We start from the raw sequence: 26,052 nt of genomic DNA on the forward strand, positions 1-26,052 counted from the left end.
GTGGGGGCAGCAAACCCTGGGCATATCTCTTTTTCATTGCTAAAAGGGACTGCACTTATGAGCAAGTAAGGGGTATGTTGGGTTTTGGTCCCATTGGGGAGTTGGTTTCCTGGGTGCTGAGCCCTTACAACTGAGCCCTCCTTGAGCTGAACTGATTCAGTGTCCATGTTGGTCTCCTGTGGGTCTGTAACCACACCTCTGCACCTTAGCTGGGGTAAATCAGAACTTCTCACCCAGCAAGACAGGATGGTTGGGGAGCCTCAGAGGGCAAGAAGATGTGCATCTGTTGCTTGATGAGCACTCTGGAAGACAGCCCCAAAGGTCTGTCTGTGATCCAACCCTCATATATTACACTCTGGGTTGTGTATATTTGTAAAAGAGAGAAATTGTTAACATAATCTGGCCGACCTCTGCTGCCAAACACTCATAGCTGAGGATAAGGAAATACTTTTGCACATGCATGATGCATTCTAGAACCTGACAACCAGCCGAATAGTCATGTGACTGTTCAACCAATAGCTGAAATGGGTGAGTATTGCTCACCAATCATATAGGTAAATAAATGTCAGCCCTCTGGCTGCAGCTGAGATCAGAGAAAATAATTTCTGCTGAACCATTCAGCAAGAGTGCATGAATGGGCATGTGATATTCATTTGGCTGTTCTTAGAGTGGCCCATTTTTTTTTCTTTTTTATTTTCCAGGATGCTTACCTTGACCTCTGTCTTAGGTTTTTTTAACATGTATTGAAAAGTTGGTATGAAAGTCATCTCCCCTGCCACACGCACCCCGCCCCTTTTCCTGCTGTAATAAAAATGTGACACAAATTCTGGAAGCAGATCTAGAAAGTAACATATATGGGTATTCCCATGTACCAACTGCCATTTTAATTAAAATCTGCTCCTGGAAGAACAATTTCTAATCACATAGCAAGCTAGTGGAAAATAAGTAATTATGACTCAAATGTTGTCACACAACTTAACTTGAGATAGACTCCACTGTGACTTCACGTCTCCCCTATTCTGGGAAATACTAGATGGCTACTTTCTGGTAAAACTGGATGATCTCAGCACCAGCAGTTTTATGGAGAATTGACAATGATCTGGGTGCAGAAAAAAATTATTTCAGGATCAATGTTTCTCTGAGGTAGCATATTCCTTACTGGCCCGAGCACAGGCAAGTCTTTGTAAATAGCCAGCCTTATACTTACCTGGTCGAGGTCAAGGAAAAGTACTTTAAAAAAAAAAACTATAGTGGAAAATCCATTAACTACAATGGATTTAACTAAGGGGCAGTGAATTTCCCTGGATACAGAGTCAGCCAGCCCTGGGGAACAGCCATAAGCTGCCCTGAGCCCTCTTCCCTGAGCCCCCTACCCTGAACTCCTCATACCCCCGGGGTGTTGCCCTAAAGAACCTGAGCAGCACCACGTAAGTTTTCTAGTGTGACAGTATAATTATGCCAGTTTCAATTGTTTTGATAATTTATTTCAAAATACCTGTCAGAGTATGTCTGCAACACACAGACAAAGCCTAAGATTTGGGATTGTACTTTATTTTGCACAAATAAAGCCTTTACTAAGGATATTTATACCCAATTAGAGTAATTGATATAAACTACACCAATGTGCTTCCCAGCCCTTCAGCACCGTGAAGAGACTTGGGGTGAGGAGCCCAAGAGAGGGCCAAGGAGCCTGGGGCTAAACCTGCTAGGCTGTTAGGTGTGGGTGGGAGAAGTTGGACTAACTCTGCTTGCGGGAGGCGGGGGAATTATTAAGGAGGTGGGGAGTCTTCCCCATGCAGACCCTGACTGCCCACCAAGCCATTCCCATTTCATCAGACACACCTGCCCCTACCCCTTTCTTTCCGACCCCCCCCCAGTTATTTTTAAAAGAGCTGTTTGGGAAAATATTTTAGTGTCTAAGTTTCTGTGTCAATTATAATGTGTGAAAGGAGGAGGGTCTTTTTCAGTTCTTTCTGGTAGGTGAGGTCAGCGACTTGTGCAATGTGCTGATTGACACAGTTATCATGAGTAGGGACTACAGTATTGCTCCTTTTGTCCACTGCGTTGCGCATAAGCTGGCAGTTGGAGTCCAGGGACTATACGCTGTGTAACACACTTGTAATGCAGCTGTGGCCAAACTGTGGCTCACAAACACTCCCCCACCCACCATCCAGATGCACCCTATTCTCCACCCACCAGACTGTAGGGCAGGTGGGACCTCTGCCTTGCTGCAGGGAGAGGGGAGTCTCAGGGCTTGTGCCCAGTGGGGGTGGAGGGGGTGTCTTGGGGTTTCTTTCCAGGGGAGGGGGATGTTTCCACAGACACCTGGCTCTGGAAGGGCTGAAGACTGTTGTGTGCAGTTCGGAGGGTCAGCAAGTAATGCATGTGTGAGGGTTTCACAGTAGATTCTTTTCTCTTGTGACTTTCCGTGGTGGTTGTGTGCAGAGGTGTCTGTCGTGCACTAAGATTCACGTGAGGCAGAGCCGGCAGAACTCTTCCAGTTTGGTGCAGAAGCATTATTAGCTGAAAGCAGCAAGCTGGGAGAAAGGGGACCGTCGAGTTCGTGATCTAGCTAAACAGATTCTGGCCTGTTTGGGACAGATGAAGGGCTGAACCACTAGTATTTGTATCGAGCCCACACACTTCTTTGGGAGCCCCTGGTAAGTTAGCAGCAGTTGGAATGAATATACCCTTCTGAGACACACAACATGGGAGCACAAGTGTAAAATCAGATTTACTTTATTTTCATTCATGCCTTGGCACAGCCGGTATGAGCTGGGACTCTGTAGAACGAGCCCATTCCAAGCATCTGATTAAAAAGGGACCAGTGGATCAGTCTTGGTTTTGTCAAGCTGATAGGCAGTAAGAGAGGGCTCCTGGGGCTCCGGACGAAGGGCTTTGTACATCCTCAAGTGTACACATCGATCTTCAGTTTCACTGATGCAGACCTGAAAGACACAAAGAACAGGACAGCCATGGACGAAGCAGAGTCTAATAAAAGGATGGTTTGGAGCACTGTAGTGCTGAACCTTGGAACCGCTAGAGAATAAAAATTACATCACACCTGCTATTATTTAATATGCTTAACCAGGTCTGTGTCGTACTATGTGTGTGAGCTAAAACAGGCCTCTGTGCCCAAACTAGGGTGTTTGTGATGCACGGCAGAGATAGAAACGTTATCTTTGCACTCACCGGGTTAAATTCAGCCCTGCCATAAGAAGCTGCCACTTCCACTCCTTGCTCTGGGAGTTGTACCTCCTTATGCCTTATAACGTTTGAGAGATAAGGGAAGGGTGACAGAGGGGGATTTAGCTGGCACAGGTACATCCACACGGCCTCTGCAGTGCCAGTCCCCGCTTCACCAGTGCCAGACTCTCAGGGGGCTATGGTAATGAGCTTTGGGAGGATGCAAATAGCATGCCATTTGTAATCCCGTGAAGCTCATTTTGCACAGCTCGCTGGCAGCAGCGCTGGGTGGAGCGCCATGGAGTGCCAGCCTCGTGGAGCCAGGCTTCCATGATGTATAATATATTCAACCCAGCCCAAACACACACATTCCAGTAATCCCTGGAAATGTGCAATTTCGAGTTAAGCGCAACTCAAAATCCCACTTCCCCTGGCCCTGCACAGCCCTGGTTCAAACCCCCCATGAGGCCCCGGCTCACAGTTACCGCCCCCCGGGTGGCTCTGACTTACCATCCCCGCCCAAGCCTGGCTCAACTCCAACCCCCGCACCATGCACACCTCTGGCTCAACCACGCCCCCATGCAAAGCCGCACAGCCCTGGCTCAGCTCCACCCCCTCCACCCGCCATGCAGCCCTAACCTATCTGAGGAGTAACCCCCCCGGCCTCCTTCCATGGCTCCAACCCACTGCCAGACTTAACCCTCCCCAACTGCCTCCCCAAGCCCTGGACTTTCAAAAGGAGCTCCAGGTGCCCCTGCTGCTTCCCCGGCTGCAGAACATGTGTTCCACCGGGGAAAAAGCTGCCCCCCACTTACGCAAAATTCAAGTTATGTGAGAGTGCCTGGGAACAGAACCCTTGTGTAACTCGAGGGACTACGGTAATGAAAGTCTTTATTTACTAGGGCTGAGGGGGCCTGTTAGCCGATGGCCAAGGATGTTTGGTGAGGTGCCAGCTATGCCCGTTTTACACCATCCGTGACTTTAACAGCTAGGACGCACTGTCCCTTCGCGGCGGGCAGCCCGGGCCAGGCTGATGGATGCCCCAAGGTCCTAACCACCCGTGACTTTAACTGCTAGAGCTCAGAGCTCCTTCGCAGTGGGCAGTCAACGCTGACTGACAGGTGCCCCAATGGCAGCACTAAGAGCCTTTTCACACCCGTGACTTTAACTGCTAGAGCTCAGAGCTCCTTCGCAGTGGGCAGTCAGGATTGACTGACAGGCGCCCCAAGAGTTTGCCCCGTGGAGGCGGCACAACTCAACGCTAGGTTCTTAGTACTCTCACCTAATGGCCAGGCTTTATAGCCAAAACGGCTGAGGTTCTTTAATTGTGTTGGCTGCTTTACAGTAAACCAGAGAAACAAGTCAGGCTTATGCACAAATAGTTACCAAAATCTATTAAACTAGATTCTAATCATGTGGTTACAAAATTGCTAGTGCCTACTTATTTAAATGTATAGATGTTACACACACAAACAAGTTACAAAGCTGAAGCCACAATCCCAAAGAAAGAAAACAAAGTATAGAGCTCTATGTCAAAATATGTGTACACTAAAGATAGGAGATCAGGTGTGGGTGCTTCTTACCCTCCTTGCATCTCTCGATTCCAGCGGTGCCAAGCCAGGATCGGTCACTCAATTCCGCGGAAAGACGAATAAGGGACAAGGCTCAGGGACCCTCTTAGCTGCAGAAGCCTTGGGAGGCTGTCACTTATCTGACCAGCAGATAGATAGTGAAAAGCACTCAAAAATCATGGTGCTGTAGGTCCCATACTTATACCTTTGTACTCCTTTATTCTCTTTCTCCTTTCTTATGCCAAATTGGGGCTGGTCTGTCTGGGTGACGCCAGCTCTCGCAAGAGTAGTTTACACTTGCAAGGGAGAGAAACAATAAGTTTCGACTACTGGACATTCTTTTATTAGGGTAAATATTTTCCCACCTAGGATGTGGGTGTGTGTGCATCACGTTATTTAGTAGGGGCTAAGAGCCATGTCTGTCACAGCTTCTCTGTCTGCTGTGAGCCTAATCGTTGTATATGTTCCCAGAGGCACATTGCAGCAGCACACCTGTGCTTCTCACAGCTTCAAAGGCTGTGCTGGAATTTATGTTAAGTGCCCTGTTGTTTTGGCTCCCTTGTGTTCCCAGCAATGCTGGTCTGAGAGGGGGCTGGCTGTCTGGCTACATTGCCTTGGCAAGTTTCCAATTATTAGCTATTTCTGCAGGGCGGAGAATGTCCAAGTACTGCGGTAAATTGGCGTGTGGGCTCTAAGTCAGGTCAATACATCTCACAGGCCTTGAGAGCGCAGTGTCCTTGCCCAGCTAGCTTGTGGTGGGAGTTTCCAGGCCAGATTGACGAAGGGACTCAGAAGCCCAAACTGGGGGTGGGGGTTGAAGCCCAACATTTCAGTGCAGTGTTACTTAAACCTCCCGCTGAACTGCCCCCCTCTGAGCACATAAATGGTTTGGAGTCACCCGCTTGCCTGAACTTCTGCCAGGGGGCCTAAACGCACCCTACTTTCTGCAACAGGTATCAGGAACCCCACCCCCAACTCTCCCACCCAGGTGGGATTAGCCTAGGTGTTGCCCTGCCATCTTACTGAAGGCCCAGATCCAGTAAGAGGGCTCGGACGCCACAGAAACTTTAGAAAGAGCACAAACGTCCCTATGACCTGTAGCCCGGTGGCAAGGGCGCACACCTGGGCCAAAGGAAAAGCCATTCAGTTCCCCCTTGGGCAGATCATATTGAACCGTTTCTTGCACTGTTTGCTCACTATTTGCATATCTGCCTTTAAGGCACTCAAAATTTCACCTGCTTCAAGCAAAACATGTCAGCAAGAATGGAAGAAGGGAGGAATTTTGTTGAGTACTGACCTTAATTAAATAGTTTATTCCACCAGCAACAACCTGCGTCCTATATTGTAAGGCTTCAAAGACTTTGTATGTTGTATTCTCTTTCTTTTCCAGCTGTGGCTTCACCTATAAAGGGGAAAAAAAGCATTAGACTGCAATGAGCTCAGGATACCTTTTTTCATCAGATGTTTTGTGCCTCAGTTTCCCCTTTGTAGTGGCCCAAAGAAGGTGCAGAGACTGATATGTCACATATAGCATGTCCCCTCTTTGGGCATTGCTTTTTAAGTAATTCAGCTCATCTCAGCTCTTCCATGCCTGTTTCCTGGGCTTCACAGCCCTGTCAAAACCATCCTTCCTGCCTGGATGTTCCAGAAAGCCACTTTTTACTTGCTCTCTGCAAACATCTCCTTCCAAAACCCCGCTCCATCCACCGACTTCAGAGTTTGCCTGGCCGAGCTCCCTCTGAAAGGAGGCAGCAGCACCTCCAGTTTGCCATCACATTCCTCTTAAATCAGTGTGACACTGTGGCCTGTTAGCACCAACTGGCAAAGATTTCACAGTTCTGAACAAGCTTCTCCTGTCTCCACTTGGACAGGTCACTCTACCTGCCACATGACTTTCATGGTACTTCATGGCACAGGAGGGCTGTGGTAAAACTTGTAACATATCAATCAGTATTCATAGTATTGGAAGCTGTGCATATGGGTGATACAGTTCCATTATTCCTTAAGTATGTATTGAAAATTATGCCCTTATGGCCTTGGAAGGAAAAGTGAGTCACCAGGGAATAATACTGCTCAGGGATGGCTAATTTCAGCGGAGAAAGTTGTGACTCAGCCAGGTGTTGTCGGTGGAGTATTTGTTACTTTAGTCAGTTTGCCGTGGCCTCAACCCAAAAAAAAAAGTTAAAAACCATCAAGCTGAGCATCAAAACCACATGGGCAGGAATCAGCCTGTCTGTGACTGAAGACAGAAGACTATTCAGTATGTGTCATTGTATGGACTCGGAAGGACACCTCAAAATAGTGTGAATACCAACAGTGTAAACGTGCAGTGGGTTATGCTGGAGAGGTCATCTAAGGCGTGTGCAAAAATGTAATTTGTCAGGTAGGATAATCTCATTTCTGTTTTTGTACGGTAAATTATACGAATGGTATGTCTGTATTCCTCAACGTGTGCTGTGTATCTGGATGACACCCCCAAATAATTTGGCATTTAGCATGGCCTGCCCTGGTTGATGGCCCACGGGAGACATGTGCTATACAACTGACCCACTGAGAGATGGCAAGTGTTACACCCTAGGACGCAGCAAGGCACACAGGGGTATGCCTACAGAAAGAACTCTAAGGCTGCATCTCCACTTGCATTCCTCTTTCGAAAGAGGCATGCAAATGAGGGAAATCAGAAATGCAAATGAGGTGGAGATTTACATCTCTGGCACCTCATTTGCCTATTCTTTTAAAAGAGCTTCTTTGGAAAGAAGAAAAGCAGTGTAGATGCTGCTTTTTCGAAAGTAAACCCCATCTTTGAGACAATCCTTCTTCCCATAAAAAAAGGAAGAAGGTGTCTTTCGAAGACGGGGTGTACTTTTGAAAGAGCCACGTCTACACTGGTTTTCTTCTTTTGAAAGAATATGCAAATGAGGTGCCAGATATGTAAATCTCCATCTCGTTTGCATTTGCAATTGCCCTTATTTGCATTCGTCTTTTGAAAGAGCAATGCAAGTATAGATGCAGGCTAAGTCTTCCAGGCCATGTGCTGGGCAGCCTGTGTTTGGAACAGAGGAAATCAAGCCTCGTGGCAAAGAAGCGTAACAGTCATGTGCATCTGCTTCATTTTGTCTTCAGTCACTCTTCTTGTATTCTATCCCGCTTCTGACCTCTGGAGTAACCTTTCTAAAAAGGAAGCTGTGACCAAAGGACTGAATGAGCCATCCAAGCTGCTGGTATGTTTCCAAGTAGAAGCTCCCTTCTAGCCAGAGGGAGATGAAAAAAGTCCCCAAGACAGTTTAAGTTATTTAGCTAAAAATCCTTTTTTTTTTCTTCTTCTTCCTACTGGTATCGAGAGAATCCAAATTGAAGCAATAAATGCAAGTCTCTCTCCAGGTGGTGGCACCTCTGCAAAGAACCTTACAATTTGCTGACGAAAGCAGCTGTGCATTCCATATTTACTCAGATCCAGTTAGTCCACAGGGTTGTAGTTTAACATTTGCTTGAAATATTTTACTACTTTGTGGCTGAAGACTATAGAATCACCTTTTGAAAAATATCTTTGCATAGATTTTTAGCTGCACAATCAAGGTGTACATCTTCCAGCCTTAATCGCTTGGGGCTTCAGACATAGTTTTTGTAAATAAATTCTTCAAAAGACCACCCTGGTCTAAATTATACATTTTAATTACTATAACACAAAAAAACTTGCTTCCAAAGTTTTCCTGTCATTTCTGTCCATCTCTGCTGTAATCATTCTCCCTCCAAAGGGACAACACCCCTTTTCTTCCCAAAAGCTGCACAAATGAGTTTCTATTTTTATGGAGATCACACAAAATAAATTTATATTCCCTCTTCTAAAAGCAGTTAACCTGCTGATGAAGCCATTAAACCACTCTGACTGATTAATGTAAATTAATGTCTTTGCTCCTCTGTGTTAAATATGTAATAACCTGGAATGATGACTTTTTGAAAGCTTCAGTGTACAAATACAATATCATCCTAGTAATACTGATTAAGCCAACGTGAAACAGAGACCAGTTGCATGATGTATTCCGTACTCTTCCCCACTCTATGCTACAGGACAGCACTGTTCCCTTATTACAAAGAAGTCTCTAACACTTCAGAGACTGTACAAAACACTGTCACTGACATTTTTAGTCCCAACTCTAGGACTTTTAATGAGGGGCTTTCTGTATGTCCAGCCTTCTCAAGCTGGCACTGCAGTGGAAAACAGGCTCCGTTGCCTTTAGAAAGAAATGAGAGAAGAATGGTTTTTACCAAATGTCATTTGCTACATTTGGGTTCAGGGCTTTGGCTAGAAGGGATGAGGGGAGACGGGTGGGGGTGGGGCAGGGCAGGGGTGGTGTATAGGTGGTGGGGGCTACAGGCTATGGAGCTCCCATCCCTGAGCAGCAGCTTCCCCATTGCCCAGCTCATGATCCAAAAGCTGCAATCTCGACATTCCTCCCAGCACCCGACCACCCCTGCACTGGAGTACTCGTTCCTCCAGTTCCCACAGCCTCTTCCCTTTCTGCTGCTCTCAGCAGCTTCCCCACACTACTCCCAGGCTTTCCGCTGCATCGGAAGTGTTGCTCTAAGTGTCTTGTCAGCCCCAGCTGTCCTTGTCTCAGACATACACGCTACCACCCTCCCCTTTCCCAACCTCCCAGCCCTATTTACCCAGCCCTTAGTTACTGGAAGGGCCCTTCCCTTCAAGGGAGGCCAAGCAGACAGCTGCCTCGCTCCCAGCCAGACAGCTCATTGTCCTCCGCTCCTGCCTACCCCCTGTGGGACTAGGCGCTGTAATGCGAAATCCAGTCCTGACCAAAGGACTCTGGGTTGCTGTTTCTGGGCTTATCTAGGCTTAGGGCACCACGCTCAGGGGTCAGCAGTGTTACAAGACAACCTCCCCAGAAGTGGATAGGGCTGTTGGGGATTAGCACTCAGAGGCTCATTGGCGTCTTGCTGACTGGCAGCATTCGCAGCCCTAAGCTCAGCACCCAGGCGTCTCCTGCAGTGCACGGGGAGATCTAAGTGCCAAAGCAAATGAGCCTCAGAAGCCAGCAGGCAGAGCGGAGAGCCGGCTACGCTAATCAGGGTAAAATGGAGAGACCAGGGAGTGCAGCATGGGCAGAATGTAGCTGCTGAGGCAATCAGGGTTAAACGCCTCGTCTCTCTGGAGAGCTTTCGGCAAAACATCAGGTCCATTTGCTGTCATTGTAATTACGTCTTTTAGAGCCTCTTTTAAGAGCATTTTGGCGACTGTCAGGACATCCCATGTAGCAATAGCCTTACACATGGGGAAGCTGAGGCAGGGAGTGCTGAAGTGATTGCCGCACCCATTGGCGCTGTGGCTGACACAGGAATCACACCTGGCTTGTTGCTGCAACTCCCAGTGCGCTAACCACAAATCCCTTGTGCTTCATTCATTAGTTAATGGGGGACGTTGATCGTTTCTGTAAAAGGCATTTACTCAATCAAGGCAATTCATGTATTTTAGCCAATCAGAAATGGCATTTTTCTGCTGGCAGCCAGGGTCCTTTGCTATAAAGAGGGTCACAAAGGGTGAAGTAAGAGCCACCGCAAGTGTTCCCATCGGCAGGCTGCTGGCCAGGTAGTCTTGGTTGCTAATGAAATCACCGAGATCCCAGCTGACTCTCAAATACCAGATGCTATTCAAAATCTGCCTCACACAGATCACATGCAACGGCGGGGCCAGAAAGGGGAACCCAGCACTCGGGAGTGTTCCCCTGCTCCAAGCACGAGGCAGGAGTTCTACCGTTTAGAACATAAAGAACTGTGAATACTCTTGTTCGCATTTTTTCAAGCTCACCAACCAAGCGAGTGCTTTAAATCAGGGGGTTTTCAATCGCCTTCTTTCTCAGTTACCACCTCCCCACTCCCAACACACACGCACACCACAAATGCTGTAAAAATTCCACAGCCCACCCGTGCCCCAGCAACTGTTTTCAGTCACGTACACCAGGTTAAAAGCCAGGGCTCGTGGCAGTGAGCCGCATGCTGGGCAATTGCCTGGGGCCGCATGCCACAGTGGCCTTGCAAAGCTAAGATGCTTAGGCTTTGGCTTCAGCCCTGGGAGATGGCGCATGGGCTTCACCCCTTTAGCCTTCTGCCCAGGGCCTCAGCACATCTACTGCTGCCCTGTTCTCTGGTGTATTTTGGCAGCCCCCTGAAACCTGCTTTCAGCCCTCCGGGGGTCTGGGCTGGGGAAGAGCGGCTCAGACCCCTGCTTGGGAGTTGCTGCTGTAAAATCATTCCAGGTGCATGACCCTTTCTTAAGAGCAGTTCAGTCTCATATATACCTTTTGGCCCCACTGCCCTTAGTTAACAGGGAGGTACATTTTAACCCCCCCAATTTACCCCTCTGCACACGAAAGGAGAATCACCTTTTTAGCGTCTTTGCGTACACTGAAAACTAAGGATCGTTGCCTCATTTCTGGTGCAGGTGGGTGCAAGCTCAATCTTGGCTTCTCGAGATTTTCTTGGACAGAGCTGGTTACATTTCTACAGTGTGCGCACACCACAGCACTAGTATTTTGTCCTCCTCTGGTGCCTTTTTTTTTTTTGGAGGACAAGACGCCCAGGCTGCGTCTACACTAGCTCCCTACTTCGAAGGGTGGATGGTGAGCAGGGTGCCGGGAATTTATTAATGAAGTGCTGTGATGCATATGTAGCACTTCATTAAGCTAATTCCTCCCCCCTCCACCCCCCAGCAACTTCGAAGTGTTGAACTTTGAAGTACTGGCTCGCGTGTAGCCGCGACTCACCCGCCGGTACTTCGAAGTGCCTGGGCCACGTCAAAGGCCCTTTACTTTGAAGTTGCCATGAGGGGAGAATTAGTTTAATGAAGTGCAGTATCTGCACTGCAGCACTTCATTAATAATCTCCAGACGCCCGACTTACCATCCTCCCTTCAAAGTTGGGAGCTAGTGTAGACAGCCTCAGTGTGTCTCACGAACATGAATCAAACCTCACAGTCCCCCTTTGAGGAAAGGGAGTTTTATCCCACCCATCGTGCAAGGCTAAGAACAATGGGCTAATTAACAGCCAGGCCTCGGAGTGCTCTTGGCTAATTACCATCAGTTGATTTGCCAGGATACTTGTCCCAGACAGGAGGAAAATCTCCTGGCCCATTAAGGAACAAATACCCTCAATTTTCTACCTCACAGGTGTGAACTACACCCTTGAACTGCCTGTGAGAACCAGCATCAGACAGTTTAATTCAATTAAACCAAGGAAGAAGCCTATGTAACCCAATGGGTATAGAAGCGGGGTCCGGCAGACCCCCTATTTGAGCTCCAATCATCTTTCCTGCCGGACAGGAGGGTGGGGGGTCTCCCCAGGTCCCTGGTGATGCCCGACTTCTGGAGAAAAAGGGACAAAGGACTTCTCCCCAGGGGATCGAGAGGAAACTGGCCAAGCCACGTTGGTAATGCAGGGGTAAGAGTAAGACCTGCTAGGTATTTTAATTTTCATTTCTTTTCGCACGCATTTAACAAGTATAGATCTATGAATCAGAGTGTACGCTAGCTATTTGTAATCAAAGTATAAACCTTGTAACAATTGTAACCACAAGAGCTTAACTCGCTAGGTAAACAAACAAACCAACATTGTAACAGTAAGAGCTTAACTTGTTAGATAAATAAACAAAGTAATTGATTAAGTGGTAACCTGACTCCTCCTGTTACTGTGCAAACCCGAACACAAAACAAAGAACCCAGCTGCTTTTCAGCGGCTCTCAGCCTGGTCACTGGTGGGCTCTGCCATAGACAAGGGCATAAGTGGCATCTCACCTGGCCATCGGCTAACACCCATACTTGGAATCAATCAAGAGGGATTCATTTGCAATGCTGGATGTCAGATTTTAAAATAAAGTTTAGCTTAATTCCATCATCTCTCCAGCATTTGCCTTAAAGACACACACTTTTCTACCATAAGTGTCTGTTTTGCTTCTTTCATTGGATGCAATTCACGTGGTCAGCAATCGCTTGAACTTCTGGAGTTGCCGGCTCCACATCTGAAAAGCCTCCTGGCACCATAGTGGCAAAAAGCCTCTTAGGATGTTTGGACACTGACAAGCAAAATCTAGAGCAAATGTGATCAAGAATTGCCAGGCATCTGATGTTATATAGTCACACAGTCATGTGATTTATATAGGTGGAGTTTACCATCATTGGGTTTGTGAGGGGAAAGGAGGGAAGAAAGGAACAAACCAAAACAACACTGTCACATGGTTACTACTATGGTAAAGAGCACTTTAACAACCATTATGTGACATTATAGTGCTCTCAGGAGACCAGGAAAGCAAAAAGCAAATAATCCCCTAACCCCTATTAGTTACCACAATTGGTTCAGGCTGGTGTGGCAATGTCTTGACTCATCAATAGTTTCAACACCCGTAAAGGGGGTGAGACTCTCTTTGTGCTTAGGAGCCTGCTTTGGGAACTGATTGTGAACACTGAGCTACACCCAATTGTTTCCCCAGTACTATATTAGCATTAACATTACCACATATCATAAAAATGTTGGCACATGCTACCACCCTAACCTGTTCTTTGGCTTGTGTTTTAGCTTTCTGTTGGGGGGAATAAGACCCACCTTCCACCAAGACTCTGCATGTAGAGTTCTTCACCAAACTTTCTGCAAAACCTACGTGCATTTGGCAATTAATCACATTTTAATTTCATGCCAGGAACAACATTTCCTTTTTCTACATTATTTCTTTAATGCTTCTCTTGTGACAGGATAAGGCTGGGAGGGGGTGAGTACAAGCGGGAAAAGCAGGGCTGGCAAACAAGCAAAGTGGGAGCAGCTGGGGAGGAAGCTCATCATCATCATCACCACCATCAATAACCGTGGACTCAGCACCCGCTGGTGTCTGATGCCTCTCTCACTATTTCCTTCCATCTTTCCCTATCCACTGCAGACTGGCTTAGTTTCTGTAGACTAGTTCCACAAAAATCTACATCATCTAGCCATTCTCTGTGGGGTTTGCCTCTCCTATTTGAACCATCCATGATGCCGAATTCTAGAGTCTTGATTTTTCATTCATCATTCATTCCTCAAATACGTCCAAATAGTTGTAGCTTCTCTTTTATAACCTTCTGCAGCAGGTTCTCTTTCGGCTGTATCTTCCTATATAATTCTGCATTGGTGACCTTCTGCATCCACCCTATTCTCAGAATCTTTCTATAACAACTCCTTTTGAACGCCAATATTCTTCTTTTCGAATCTTTCGTTATCACCCATGTCTCACATCAGTACAACATGCTGCTGAATACACACGGTTTCCAGAAGCCCAGCTTCATTTTTAAGCTAATTGCTTTGCTTTTCCAGATCTCATCCATCGCCTTCAAACTCACTCTTGCTTTCGCTAAGTCTAGTTGTTATTTCCTTCTCACAGTCTAGGTCATACATTATGTTGCTCCCCAGATATGTGAACTTCTCTACATTTTCCAGTTCAATACCATCCACCCTGATCTTCCTTCCGATTTCCTTACCTCCAAATACCATTGTTTTCTTCATGTTCATAATCGGTCCATACCGCTTCTGATCTTCATATAACACCCACACCATTTTCACTAGCTTCTCCTCATCTTCCTCAATGATAACTATATCATCCGCGAACCTCAAGTTGTCAATTATTTTCCCGTGCACAGATATCGCTTCTACCTCTTCCTTGACCTTGTCCATCTCGCTCTCCAGATGTGTGATGAAGGTACTTGGCAATATTGGATCTCCTTGTCCCGTATCAGTGAGTGCAAGAATGATGGTCGTGTGATTCCAAGCAAAACCGTTCAACATCTCAGTCATTCAGGTGTATGCACCCACGTTGGACAGTATGGAGGAAGAGACTGAGCTATTTTATACAGACTTGACGAAGATGGTGGGGAGGAAGCTGCCCTGGGTCATTTGGGGCTAGCTGGTCCCAGTTAAGCCTGCTTTTAAAAGAACCCTTTGCCCAGTAGGCGAGGAGCGTGATAGAGGAGTGGATAGAAAGCGAGAGAAGAGGAACAAAAGGGGTTCTTCTAGAAGTACAGCACAGCACAAAAGAGAAGTGCTGGGCCACAAGGGGCTAAGGCCCCTGCCCAGGAGGCCCTGAGATTTAGTGTATGGCTAGAACAGACTGATCATGCAGGAGGAGCCAATCCAGCAAGGAGAACGTACTGCTGCCACTAACTGGAGGAGATACTCGGGGGAGGAATCATCTGGGGAAGTGGCCCAGGGAGGAGGGCTGTGGTGTTCATGATGAGGGGAGCCCTTCCCCACCACTAGCAGCCACAGAAAGCCCATGGGCTGGAACCTGGAATGAGTGTGTGGGGCCCGGTTTCCCCCCACACCACCATCTCCCCGGCACCATCTCAAGAGGGGCAACGGTATCCTGGCCATGGGGCTAGTGGACTAAACAGAGGCCCAGAGCCCAGGACTCTGGCTAGCCCTGCCACACTCTTTAAAAATGAAAATAATGTTGTTCTTCACAGCTTCTTGTAGTTATTGGACATTAGCATCCATTGGCTTAAACTGTAGGAAAGGTTCTTAATTTTTAGTAAAGTCTTTGCAGGACAGATACATCTAAAAGATTTCAGTTACACATGCAACGTACCAGTCATCTCGCCACACCCTACCACTTATTTCCCAAAGCAATTCAGCACCCATTCAAGCCAACTTGGCTACTCTTGTATACATAAAATCATTGTCAGATGCGTTGCAAATAGTTTTCTAGTGTAGATAAGTCACCCACACGCTTGCACATGTTCATGCTCATTTTCAGAATTAGTTTATAACAAATGAACACACACAGAGCTTATACTCGTTCTTCAGCACCCATTCACCCACCCAAATCTCTGTCTCTGACAGTCTGTAAGTACCTACGTGAGGAACAAAGAGCTGACAATGGACTTTTCAGTCTACCCGAGAAAAGGATAAAATGATTCAATGGCTAGAAATTAAAGCTAGATCAGCTCAGGCTGGACACCATTGCAATACTTCACCAATGATTGCGGATTCTCCATCCCTTGCCATTTTTAAATCAAGATTGGAGATTTGCCTAAGAGAGCTGCTCTAGGGATGATTTTGAGGGTTTCTGATCTGTGTTACACCAGATCGTCATACTGGCTCTTTCCTACCTCGGAATTCCCCCATTTAAAGGACACCTAACAGTGTAGATTTGGTTAATGTGCCCATTGTAGCTGAACTGTGGCTCACGTATTATTTATGTAGATGCCTTAAGACCTCAGTGTCCAATACGGTTGCCACTCGTGACACGTGGCGAACGGGACACCACGGTGTGGCAATCCCAGCTCTGGAGCTGCAGTGCAGTTCTCGGAGCCTTTATGTGTGGCTCCTTGTAGAGCCGCACTTGAGTGCTGCCTGCCCACACACACGTCCCACCCCTGGTGTGAGAAGCGCATGGAAGCTCCACCAGCTCTGGCCCTGGCGGCCTGAGCCGCTTCTCCAGCCCCAGCGCTGACTCCGGCCCCGGCGGCTCCAGATGCTTTTCTGGAGGGGTGCCTGGCTCTGGGACACGCCATTTATTTAGAGGAATGCTGGGGGAGCCTAGCTGGAGGAGGGGCTGTAGCAAATACAGAAAGATGACAGCCAGAAGCGTGGCCATCTCTCATTTCTTATTGGACACCCTGCCTTAGAATTCCCATTTGTCACTTTGAGGATACACAGAGCCTTGTCTCAAGGTCAGGCCTAGTACCATTAAAGTTACCATGTAGCTGGGAACCCCAGCGTGCACGGTTACAACACCCCTCAACTTACAGACAGGTTAGTAATACATTTAGCAAAGTCACAATCACTCAACCCAGCAACGCAGACCAAGAGACTATAGCAGATGCATTTGAACATCCAGCTGTGTGCTCTATCCCTTGCAGGACAACCTGAAATGTGACCCACAATCTTCCTCCTCCTCATCCCTGGAGCTATCATTCTGGTACCTCCCCAGGGCTTCATCTCTCTCTCTCCTCCTGCCCACAAGCTCAGATGCAACTTTTATAATATACTAGCAAATGGACCCCCACATTGCTCAGGTGTTTAAGTGAAATAGTTTTTTTTTTTCTGATTGGAAAAGAAAAGGAAAAAGAATATGGTTTATGCAAATTATTGGGACAGTGGGAGGTAGCAGAGCTCCCCCTGTGTGCCACTATGCCCAAGTGGCGGAGGACTTACCTCTCTCGGCAGGATGGAGAGTCCTGTCTCCACATGGCCGCTGTTTTCCTTCTGTGGCTGCCCCATGCCGGTGGTCACTCTGTCATATTGCTGTTCCCTGTACTCGCGGCCCCCAGTGGTGAGTCTAATGTTTACCATCCCTCCTGTCAGTGCCTCTCCCTTTCTACGGTTCAGAAATTCTGGGATTTCTGGAATGTCCCACGTTCTAAGCACAACCAAATCCTGATCCTGGTTTAAGTTAGGGTAAGAGGAAGCTGAATACCAAAATTTGTGCTCATAGCTCTTATGGTTTAAGAGGAGTTCTCGAACAAACATAGCACTGACAAGCAGCAGGAACACTAAAATATAGAATAGATTACACTGACACCATTATGTCTGTGTATTCTGGAGGGGTTTCTCCCCTTTTTCTTATTTGTATTTCCTCACCCTACTAATGTTGAGGTGTCTTTCTTCTAGAGGAGTCTAGATTAATATGTGTAGCTACCATTTTACCTCTTGATCATCCTCATCACCCCTCGCTTAAGTGGATTTGTGCTGATCACTTCCACGGTCCTTAAGGCAGCACGTACCGGCACATTCCAACTCCAGCTGTTGACCAGCTCTTTATAGGCCCCAAACTCAGAAGGCTGGTATTCATCTATGCCAACAGCTATGGCCTACGTAACCACACTTATGTTTCAGCTAATGTCTTACAGAATACAGGCCTGTAGGTTTCTTGCATTACAACTCAATGGAATTAAAGCCGCTAAATATCATGAAGGCAAAGTGTTATGCAGAAAATACAGACAGGATCTTTTTTAGGGGACAAGGCAGTATGCTACATTTATTATAGGAGTACTTAATACCTATTTACATACCCTTTATACACACACACAACACACACACACATCCCATATGTTCTGCAGCTGCTGCATAATTACCAGTTATGAGTTGGCAGCTTGGGTTCATAGCTTGTGGTGCCTAACTGGCCAGGAAAGCCGAGCACAAGGAAGAGCCGGGTCTCTGTCGGGCGTGTATCGATGCTCTTTGATGTTGCAGGCAGAATGTTGCCCAGAGGTTTTTCCTTCTCACCCTTTCTTTTATAGGATACAGGCTAGATATTAGCCTATGGGTCCGGCTGTGTCATGCTGTCTCAGAGTCATGTCCAGACATGACTTTCCTGCTTGTCCTTAGTGGGACCTTGTTCTTTTGTCTTTGGGGTAGATCTTTCCTCACCTTCAGGGCCTTGTCTGCACTTCTTTAGCTTCTTTAGCCACTGGTGTTTGATCTTCAGGACAGGCTGGCATGGAGGATCAATTATACATACCCCATTCACACATTTAATACAATTCTACAACTTACACCAAAGTTACTTAACTAGGCAAGGGTTTAGCCCCAAGAGAGCTTACACAATGCAGTATGGAGTTTGGTACAATATGGTGTTTGGATTTGTTTCAATGATTTTACAGTTATAACAGAACGAAATATGAATTTGTACAAACATAAACTGATACAAATGAATAATTAAATTGGACTAATTAACTTTCTGTCATTAACCCTACATTGTCCCCCTTTTGACCCTTCACTCACGACAGTGGTGAGAGGGTCACACTTTATGTAACTGATTTAGGGCTATATATTGAGCCATAATGTGAGCCTGTGGTTTTAATTTGGAGTACAGTCACTTTATCCAACAACACTTGGCGCACATACCTAACAAGCAAATACAGCAAAATACCAGTACGATTAGCAAGGAATGGAACATAACTGATAGGATGCCCTTGGATGTGGGGGACCAGCCTGTGAAGATCTCATACTAACGATATGCAGTGATTTCCTTTTTAGACACAGCAATTCTTAACATGTCTCCGTTCGCATGCAGTATCTGACTGATACGTTTCCCTATATCCTTCTGTGTCTGTTGTAAAAACTGAGTCACCTCTGTTGCTTTCAGCACAAGATGGGTTGAATTATGCCAGTCCAAGCCCAGGTTTACAGAAAAGTTAACCACATTGGTTGTTAGAGTTGTTTGTATTTTTTTTAATTTTGGTAGCTAGTAGGTGTGGTTGCCGGTGTGCAGCACACTAGCATTGCATCTGCATTCATGCACTGGTGGCTGGCTGGTGCTCCCGTCCTCCCAAACCACACTCTCCCAGGAGGTGACACATGCGCACTGCCCATTGAACAATACCCGTGTTATGTTTTCTAATTTGTCCCATATGCATGTTCCCAAGGAGTTCTCTGTACTGCATGGCTCTGTGGTGACAGGCAGGGAGAAGCAGACCCATTTCCGAGGGCTCCACTCATTACACTCTCGAGTATCCAATCGTTTGTCCTCTCTCCCAGCCCACTGACTCACAGCCCGGGGAAGCCAGACGGCTCCCACAGTCAATATTGGGAGTGGGCTCACCTTCCACAGCTCTGTCTCCACAGACTGCCGGTGAGCAACTTTGACAACAATTTCGCCAAACAGTAAATCAGGTTAAATTATGCTGGAGACATACTGTATCCATTTATACCTGTAGGTGTTAAACAGTGATCTTTTCTGTTGTTTCAGGAGATGTGCTGAAACCTTAATATGTCCAGATAATACCCAATACATTTTACGGCCAAGTGTTGCCGAGCTGAGAATCTGCATGTTAGTACACCCAATGGCTATTGCAGTTTTATTCCCTAATTCCACCTCTTTTTTATAAAGCAACCAGGTGGTCGTGTTCAACCACTGCCACATGTTTCATCTAGCTTTTAAGTTTCCCGAACCGAGTTGGACCAAATCCATACTTGTGTGCACCTGCTTTTGAATAAGACTATCTTGTAGCTGTGATAAGGTGCTGAACTTGTTTTTGATCACCTCTAGATTCACTGTGTTCATAATCCCTGTCCCAAAACCAACTCCTCCCAAAATGGTATCTGCCACATCTCGTTTTGCTCCCACACGGGAGGGTTGATGCGTCTTTACCCAGGCCGCCAAAATAGGGAGGGAGTAAGGTAAACATTTCGGTTTTCTTCTAGACACATTTAATTGAGTTCAAAACAAAAAGCAGTCAAGTAGCACTTTAAAGACTAGCAAAATGGTTTATTAGGTGAGCTTTCGTGGGACAGACCCACTTCTTCAGACCATAGCCAGATCAGAACAGACTCAATATTTAAGACACAGAGAACCAAAAACAGTAAGCAAGGAGGACAAATCAGAAAAAGATAATCAAGGTGAGCAAATCACACAGTGGAGGGGTTGGGGGGGAAGGTCAAGAATTAGATTGAGCCAAGTATGCAGACAAGCCCCTAGAGTGACTCAGAAAGTTCCCATCACAATTTAAACCAGATGTGAATGTGCCGAATTTGAATATAAAAGCCAGCTCAGATGTTTCTCTTTCCAAAATGGTGCGATAATTCCTTTTCTGTAACACACATACCTTGAGGTCATTGACAGAATGCCCCATTCCATTAAAATTTTGACTAACTGGTTTGTGGATCTGGAGTGTTTTGATGTCTGTTTTGTGCCCATTGACCCTTTGTCTAAGGGAGTTAGAAGTCTGTCCAATATACAAAGCACCTGGGCATTGTTGGCACATGATGGCATATATGATGTTAGTAGAGGCGCGTGAGAAAGTGCCCGTGATTCTGTGAGTAACCTGGTTAGGTCCAGTGATGGTATTTCCAGAGAAGATATGTGGACAAAGCTGGCAGCGGACTTTGTTGCAGGGAAAGGTTCCAGGACTGGTATTCCTGGGGTATAGACTGTGGCTGTTAGTGAGGATCCTCATGAGGTTGGGAGGTTGTCTGTAGGAGAGAACAGGCATGTCACCCAGGGCCTTCTGGAGTGTAGCATCCTGATTAAGGATAGATTGTAGGTCTTTAATAATTCGTTGCAGTGGTCTGAGTTGGGGGCTGTAGGTGATGACCAGTGGTGTTCTGTTCTTGGCTTTTTTGGGCCGATCTTGGAGTAGCTGGTCTCTGGATATTCGTCTGGCCCTGTCGATTTGTTCTTTTACTTCTCCTGATAGGTAATTCAGGTTAATGAATACTTGGTAAAGTTCTTGTACTTTTTGGGCTCTCTCAGTTGGATCAGAGCAAATGCGATTGTACCTAAGAGCTTGACTGTAAACAATGGATCTAGTCATGTGTGAAGGATGGAAACTAGAAGGGTGTAGATAAGTATAGTGATCAGTAGGTTTTCGGTACAGTGTGGTACTGATCAGGCCTTCCTTGATTAGTATTGTAGTGTCCAGGAAATGTATCTCTTGCATGTTGTAATCGAGGCATAAGTTGACAGTGGGGTGTGGATTGTTAAAGTCTCTGTGGAATTCCTCTAGAGCCTCTGTACCATGGTTCCAAATCACAAAGATGTCATCAATGTATCTTAAGTAGAGGAGGGGTAATAGGGGACAAAAGCTGAGGAATCGTTGTTCAGGTCAGCCACAAATACATTAGCATATTGTGGGGCCATGCGGGTGCCCACAGCAGTTCCACTAATCTGGAGGTATAAATTGTCCCCAAAACGGAAATACTTGTGTGTGAGAACACAGTTACTGAGGTCAGACACCAGATTGGCTGTGGTGGCATGAGGGATGGTATTCCTGATTGCTTGTAATCCGTCTTTATGTAGAATATTAGTGTACAGAGCCTCTACATCCACTGTGGCAAGGATGGCGTTATCAGGAACTTTTCCGATGTTTTGTAATTTCCTCAGGAAGTCAGTGGTATCTCGGATATAGCTGGGAGCGTTGGTGGCATAGGGTTTGAGGAGGGAGTCCACGTAACTGGATAATCCGGTAGTGAGGGTGCCAATGCCTGAAATGATAGGGCGTCCGGGGTTTCCAGGTTTGTGGATTTTGGGAAGTAAATAGAATAATCCAGGCTGTGGCTCAGAGGGTGCGTCTGAGTGAATGAGGTCCCGAGTAGCAGCAGGGAGTTCCTTCAGTAGTTGTTGTAATTTCCTTTGGAATTCCAAAGTGGGATCAGCGGAGAGGGGTCTGTAAAACGTGGTGTAAGAGAGTTGTCTGGCTGCCTCCTGTTCATAGTCTGACTTATTCAGGATGACAACAGCACCCCCTTTGTCAGCTGGCTTGATTATGATGTCTGGGTTATTTTTGAGACGCTGTTCTTTGCATCTTGTTGTTCGAGAACTAAGGATGGAGGTTTACGCAACTTGACAAAGTAAAAAGAAATAGAATCTTAGTTGCTGGAAACAGAAATGCATCCTGGGTGATCAAATCCTGCACAAGAAAATATAGTTTCCAGTAGAGCTCATGTCAGATGTAAAACTGCTTCTTCACCAGATCTAATCAAAAGCCCTTGTAAAGGGAAATTACAGAATATATTTAGCAGGGGGTTCACTCTGTTCTCTTAGCTATTATACCATAGCTCCAGTCAACTTTCCACAACAGTTGTGTGGGGGCACAGTGCATCACTTGTACAATACCCCTCATGGTCCTGAAACGAATCACGAACACAGTACCACATTTTTTTTCTACCAGCTGCCAACCATCTTTATTTTGCAGCAGGCCTTGGAATAGTTTAGGGCAGGGGGAAAAATGTTTATATTAAGTTCTTCATTCTGGAAAAAGCTATTGGCTGAGTTCCAGGGGAGGCCATTTGGTTGGGGGGGGGCGGAATTGTGCAGAACTTTGTATGGCTTGTTGAAGCCGTGTATGTAGGTGCAATGCCAATAGCCACAACTTCTAGTGCTGAAACTGATGAACTGGTATTAAAGGTTGTAGTACATAAGGCAGCAGCATAGAGCCCTTTCTTGTTTGTCCTGGTCCTAGAAACCCTCACAAGAAACATACAGAAAGAAGCATCTTTGTACATGTTTGAAAATGACATTCTAGGCAGTAAGAAGAGGATCTTGATTAATGGAGAGATGTGTTGGAGAGCCATGAGCTCAAAGTAGGCAGAGGGGAACAGAGTCTATGGTGTGCAATTTCAATAACATGAACACTGAAGAATTATGCTTGAAACTAGATTGGCAGGTGACTGAAAATGCAACATTTTTAATAAATGGGTTTGAAAATCTGGGGCGATGGATGGCAAAAGTAGAGCTAGATCATAAATCCCTGAGACAAATGGAAAGAGAGCGGTGCAGAATGTGACAGGAAGATTGAAAGGGAAAGTTCACAAAGTGGTGGTCCTTCCAGTGTTAATGTCTGGCACTCAGTATTGGACAGCAAAAAGAAGATTGGAATATTGAGATAATGAGCATCTTAGGTAAGAGCCTAAAAGTGTGTTCGAGGCGTGCTCAAAGTAACATCCTTAAATGAAAAAAGGAGGGAGTGGACGCTTAGATGGTTTGGGTGTGTACAGCACAGTCCCAATAAGGGTATGTGTGAGAGAGCCCCCGATCAAGATTGACTGGGGGAGGCTGGGAGGAGAGACAGAGGCTGACCCAACAGCAAGTGGTCAGATGTCGTCAGAAAGAAAGGCATGTTGGCGCTCAGCGTTGAACAGAGTGTACCCCATTTGATGGGATTAACACAAGTATGAAAAAAGAATTTCATTTGTTGCTCTAATGAGCTTTCAGGGTAAGACTGAACTCATGGCCAGCTCAGATTCTGAAGTGGGGACTAGTCTGTATTCTGTGAGGAGCCCAAGGAGGCTGGGTCACCTGCTCTGCAGGCCTTTCAAATGAAACAGTAGAAAAAGAATGGAGGCCATATAGCATGTTGTGTTTCAGTGGCTACGTGTACACTAGCTCAAAACTTTGAAATTGCCATGCAAATGGCCATTTTGAAGTTTACTAATGAAGCGCTGGAATACATATTCAGTGCCTCATTAGCATGCAGGTGGCCGCGGCACTTCGAAATTGACACTGCTCGCCGCTGCGCGGCTCGTCCAGACGGGGGTCCTTTTCGAAAGCACCCCGGCTACTTCGACATACCCGTATTCCTATCTGCAGTTAGAAATAAGGGGACTTAGAAGTAGCCGGGGTCCTTTCGAAAAGGAGCCCCGTCTAGACAAGCCGCGCAGCGGCGAGCAGTGTCAATTTCGAAGTGCTGTGGCTGCCAGCATTCTAATGTGGCGCTGAATATGTATTTCAGCGCTTCATTAGTAAACTTCAAAATGGCCATTTGCATGGTGTAGCCAGACAGCCAGCCCCCTCTCAGACCAGCATTGCTGGGAACACAAGGGAGCCAAAACAACAGGGCACTTAACATAAATTCCAGCACAGCCTTTGAAGCTGTGAGAAGCACAGGTGTGCTGCTACAATGTGCCTCTGGGAACATATACAACGATTAGGCTCACAGCAGACAGAGAAGCTGTGACAGACATGGCTCTTAGCCCCTACTAAATAACGTGATGCACACACACCAACATCCTAGGTGGGAAAATATTTACCCTAATAAAAGGAATGTCCAGTAGTCAAAACTTATTGTTTCTCTCCCTTGCAAGTGTAAACTACTCTTGCGAGAGCTGGCGTCGCCCAGACAGACCAGCCCCAATTTGGCATAAGAAAGGAGAAAGAGAATAAAGGAGTACAGAGGTACAAGTATGGGACCTACAGCACCATGATTTTTGAGTGCTTTTCACTATCTATCTGGTAGTCAGATAAGTGACAGCCTCCCAAGGCTTCTGCAGCTAAAAGGGTCCCTAAGCCTTGTCCCTTATTCGTCTTTCCGCAGAATTGAGTGACCGATCCTGGCTTGGCACCGCTGGAATCGAGAGATGCAAGGAGGGTAAGAAGCACCCACACCTGATCTCCTATCTTTAGTGTACACATATTTTGAAATAGAGCTCTATACTTTGTTTTCTTTTCTTTGGGATCGTGGCTTCAGCTTTGTGACCTGTTTGTGTGTGTAACATCTATACATTTAAATAAGTAGGCACTAGCAATTTTGTAACCACATGATTAGAATCTAGTTTAATAAATTTTGGGTAACCGTTTGTGCATAAGCCTGACTTGTTTCTCTGGTTTACTGTAAAGCAGCCAACACTATTAAAGAACCTCAGCCGTTTTTGGCTATAAAGCCTGGCCATTAGGTGAGAGTACTAAGAGCCTAGCGTTGAGTTGTGCCGCCTCCACGGGGCAAACTCTTGGGGCACCTGTCAGTCAATCCTGACTGCCCACTGCGAAGGGACAGTGAGTCCTAGCAGTTAATGTCACGGGTGTGGAAAGGCTCTTAGTGCTGCCATTGGGGCACCTGTCAGTCAGTGTTGACTGCCCACTGCGAAGGGGCTCTGAGCTCTAGCAGTTGAAGTCACGGGTGTTTAGGACCTTGGGGCATCCGTCAGCCTAGCCCGGGCTGCCCGCCGCAAAGGGACAGTGTGTCCTAGCGGTTAAAGTCACGGATGGTGTAAAACAGGCATAGCTGGCACCTCACCAAACATCCTTGGCCATCGGCTAACACATGGCCATTTTGAAGTTTTGGGCTAGTGTAGACACAGCCTATGTGCATCTTCTTATGGGCCTATTCCCTCTGATTTATGAAAATTGCCATATGCACATTCATAGGCAACTCAAAGATGCTTTTTTATGAAAAACAGGTCATTTTGAAGTAACAATCTGCTGAAGCTGCCTCTCCTATTTTTGTACATGTATCATTCTTGTGTATGACGTTAGTAACATGACATGAATCTTGTTTTTAATTCTGAATATGCCAGTGAGGGCCGTTTTTGAGATATTTTCAGAACTTAATGGGTCAGTATTCAAACTGATGATCTCTGGACAGTCTTGTTTGATTTGTAAACCCAAACTGTGGTTAGCCTGAGGAACGCATGTGACCATATCATCATCTTGAATTTTGTATTTTCAGTGAGGATGGGGAGACTGAACAAAGGGTTCCCACCCTGAGAGAAAGTCTGTTTAAGGAATGGAAAGCAGTTGGGGCTTTGTCTTTAGCTGGCCTTTGAAATTGCCTCACTCACCGTAATAGGGTCCACATGAAGAATACTGAAAACAAAGGGTTCTAAATAACTCTGAAAAAAGCTGTGGCCCCAGGCCCGAATAAAGATGAACTCTGGCTTGAAGTATTTTGCCGGAGGTAAGAGCAGACATTTAGGGTAAGAAGTTGCATGTAACAAGCTTGTGGTGTGTGCTTGTTTTACCTTCATAAATTCACTTTGAGCTGTCTGTTTTCACTTGCAATCACTTTAATCTTACTTTTTATGATTAAAAAAAACACGATTATCATCAAGC

The 26,052-nt window shown here is 46.3% G+C and overlaps 1 protein-coding gene across 1 annotated transcript; it reads right to left on the reverse strand.

Annotated features, from left to right (window-relative positions):
- Nucleotides 1–2,734: 2,734 nt before the first annotated feature.
- Nucleotides 2,735–12,805, reverse strand: LOC142007061 (cystatin-A-like). Its single transcript, XM_074983590.1, has 3 exons — nt 12,740–12,805; nt 6,055–6,159; nt 2,735–2,948 (listed from the first exon to the last, which is right to left on the reverse strand). Exons 1-3 carry the CDS (start codon nt 12,803–12,805, stop codon nt 2,814–2,816), a joined length of 306 nt encoding a protein of 101 aa, XP_074839691.1. The 3' UTR covers nt 2,735–2,813.
- Nucleotides 12,806–26,052: the final 13,247 nt, after the last annotated feature.

Source organism: Carettochelys insculpta, chromosome 1, assembly GCF_033958435.1.
Source record: "Carettochelys insculpta isolate YL-2023 chromosome 1, ASM3395843v1, whole genome shotgun sequence".
NCBI classification, from domain to species: domain Eukaryota; kingdom Metazoa; phylum Chordata; order Testudines; family Carettochelyidae; genus Carettochelys; species Carettochelys insculpta.

Bases quoted from the DNA above. Each gene is read 5' to 3' on its own strand.
- LOC142007061 (XM_074983590.1), bottom strand. From the start codon at position 12,805: ATGGTGCCAGGAGGCTTTTCAGATGTGGAGCCGGCAACTCCAGAAGTT. The intron at 6,160-12,739 runs GTGAATTGCATC...TCCCCTTTATAG, and splicing joins TTCAAGCGATTGCTGACCAC to GTGAAGCCACAGCTGGAAAA. The intron at 2,949-6,054 runs GTCAGTACTCAA...TGTGTCTTTCAG, and splicing joins GAATAAACTATTTAATTAAG to GTCTGCATCAGTGAAACTGA.